The sequence below is a fragment of the Oryzias melastigma genome, linkage group LG23, assembly GCF_002922805.2.
Source record: "Oryzias melastigma strain HK-1 linkage group LG23, ASM292280v2, whole genome shotgun sequence".
In the NCBI taxonomy this organism is placed as follows: Eukaryota; Metazoa; Chordata; class Actinopteri; order Beloniformes; family Adrianichthyidae; genus Oryzias; species Oryzias melastigma.
In genome coordinates this window covers 7,229,714-7,232,538 of record NC_050534.1, presented here as the reverse complement: position 1 = coordinate 7,232,538, position 2,825 = coordinate 7,229,714, and the positions used below count along the sequence as shown (strand labels likewise).

The following is a 2,825-nucleotide window of genomic DNA, read 5'->3' as shown; positions in this document are numbered from 1 at the left end:
AGATGACCCCCAGCCTTACATTGTCATGGTAGGGATCACACATTAAAGGTGGACAGGATTTCTTGTTTGCCACGGACACCAGTGAAAATCCAAAATCATTGAAAAATAAAGGTCACCACGATGTCTTGTAGGGTCCAGATGACCCTAGTCCCAATGTCAACATACCTTGGATAGCACAAGGGCTACTGCTACGTACATACAATACCAGGTATGTGATGCATGTTCAAGACTGCTAAATAAACATTTTTGAACACGCTTTTAGAGACTGGTGTACATGTTGGACTGTCACTACCCGATACTAGTGCATGAACTCACAGTTGGATTGTAGCGGTGCAATTTCTGTGAATCTTGTTCCTGGCTTTTTCTTTCACAAATCTATTATGATGTATAAAGGACCTGGTGTCATGTAATTCCATCCTGACACAAACAGCATTTAATAATTTCTTCTCCACGATCAATTTCAATCAAACGGTTGGCACTTCCGTGAAATGAAAAGTACGCTACCCATACGTCCTTACCAAATCCGAGTCCCTGATTGGTTAAAGTTCAACTGGTTTACCTATTTAAGATTCAATAACTTTGTGTTTTGTAGAGCACCAAACAGAATTGCGTAATAACACCTGAACAAGAGTTTTGAAGGTGAAAGCCTGAAATGCATATTTACATAGAATTTTCACTGAAAGTGGCAGCTTGGGCGAACATAGCACTAGGGGTGGTCTAAAAGAAAATGCTTTTATTTTCAAGAATTCTGTTGCGAGCAGACTAGTAAAGTATGACTTTTTCTACGTCCTGCACTATATCCATCTTCTATGTCCTGCACTATATCCCTGGTGTACGTCATGCACTTTATCCTTGTTATACGTTCTGCACTATGTCCTTGTTCTATGTCCTGCACTAAATCCTTGTTCTACGTCCTACTCTATGTACTTGTTCTAAATCCTGCACTTCGTCCTTGTTCTACTTCTCGCACTATATCCTTGTTCTATGTCCTGTACTTTGTCCTTGTTCTATGTCCTGCACTTTGACCTTGTTCTACTTCTCGCACTATATCCTTGTTCTATGTCCTGTACTTTGTCCTTGTTCTATGTCCTGCACTTTGTCCTTGTTCTACGTCACACACTATGTCCCTGTTCTACGTCCTGCACTATGTCCTTGTTTTACATCCCACGCCTCCTGCACAATATCCCTGTGTAATTTCCTGCACTTAATCCTTGTTCTAGATCATGCACTATGGTCTTTTTAACATCCTGCACTATATTCTTGTTCTACGTCCTGCATTATGTCCGTGTTCTAGGTCTTGCACTATATCCTTGTTCTATGGCCTGTACTATATGTTTGTCCTACCTCCTGCATTGTGTCTTTGTTCTAAGCCCTTCACAATATCCTTTTTTCTACCTCCTCCAGTGATCAATGTGAATCAGCTAATCCAAAGTAAAGTCGCTATTTAGACTGTTATGCAACACTTTACAAATGTAAAGTGTAAACAGTCCAAAGCCGCTGTTCTCTACGTCAGAATGACCAGATTTATGTTGTTTGCTTAAACACTTAACGACTGTAAAGTATTGGCATAACAGCACAAACACTTTACAGTGTTTTTCTTTGGAATCACACTGGGGTTAAAGCCCCAACGTTAAAGGGCTAATATGTGACTGCAAGCAAAATTTAATACAGTTGTGAATAATTTTTTTTCTGCATTCCACACCTTGTCAAGCCAATCCAGCGGACTGTCCTAGCCATAAAAAGCACACTACGAATACCAGCGTCATTCTTTGTACCTTGCTGCTTCCATGAAGCGTTTGGTGTCGGTAAGCTGCTTGTGTTTCTTCGTGTCTTTGTGGCACCAGGGGGTGTTGATGGAGCTGCTGTGATGGTGGTGGTGTTGGTAGGTGGGTTTTGGCTGTCTGTCAAGGGGTCATCAATGCTCTCCACAGTGCAAGAATGTTGAGGGGGACTCTTGTCGCGTCATAGAGCCTGAAGGGGAAAGAGGAAAAGGGGAAGGAGCTGTGGTTATCAAATCACATCCAACACCACCAGGATCACAGTGGCTTTTATGAGTGACTGTCTGATATTGTTGGACTTGATGCAGAACTTAATTCCATGTTAGTAGAAAAGGTTTTTAAAGCCGAGAAACCAAAGATCAAGGTTTTCCTCATTGTTGATTTAAAGAGCATAGTACATTGTGGCTTCTTTCAGTTGCCAATAAGCCAGATTAATGTCACATTTCACCTTTAACTGTGCTAATAATCTAAAAACCATGAAAAAGTAAATCTGTAATCTTTATTATAACCTTGAATCATTTTTATTCTAGTTAATTTAAAAAAAAATAAATAAATAAAAACTGAATTTACTCACAACCTTTTATTTTGAAAGGAATATTTCAACTGATTGCAATGTACAGCACCTTCCTGCATAAAAGTGCAATATTTCAGAGTGTTTCCAAGTTTTGATCTCGGGTTTAAACGCGGATCAAGCCGGGGCACATTTGAGCCAATCAAAGCTGGCTCCATCTGTCTGCAGCATAGCGGCTAAAAGCAGCTTCGCTTTGTTTGGTTCTGACCCGCAGGTCTACCAGCTGACTGCTTCCTTTCTAAAAGTTCATGCAGGGTTTGTAGGTTAGGAAGACATCAAACAAGAGGTTGGACCTGACAAAACACTCAGCGGTTTATACAACAACAGCTAAAAATCTCTGCTTTGGATCACTGTTAGCATGCAGATGGGGGTTTAGAAGCAGAACTCTCAGTTCTCCTGGTTCCTGGTTTAATTTTAAAAGCATCTTTCTAAATAGTTTTTCAGGTATTTTGTAGTTTTTTTTTTTTTGATAAATT

The 2,825-nt window shown here is 40.1% G+C and overlaps 1 protein-coding gene across 1 annotated transcript in view; it reads right to left on the bottom strand.

The window, feature by feature from the left end:
- tafa5 (TAFA chemokine like family member 5) overlaps window positions 1-2,825 on the bottom strand; it is a 169,299-nt gene that overhangs the window by 12,753 nt on the left and 153,721 nt on the right. The window contains exon 4 of the mRNA XM_024286155.2: window positions 1,776-1,971. Within this exon, the coding sequence (XP_024141923.1) occupies window positions 1,963-1,971 (9 nt within the window). The 3' untranslated portion in view covers window positions 1,776-1,962. The remainder of the gene's footprint in view (window positions 1-1,775; window positions 1,972-2,825) is intronic.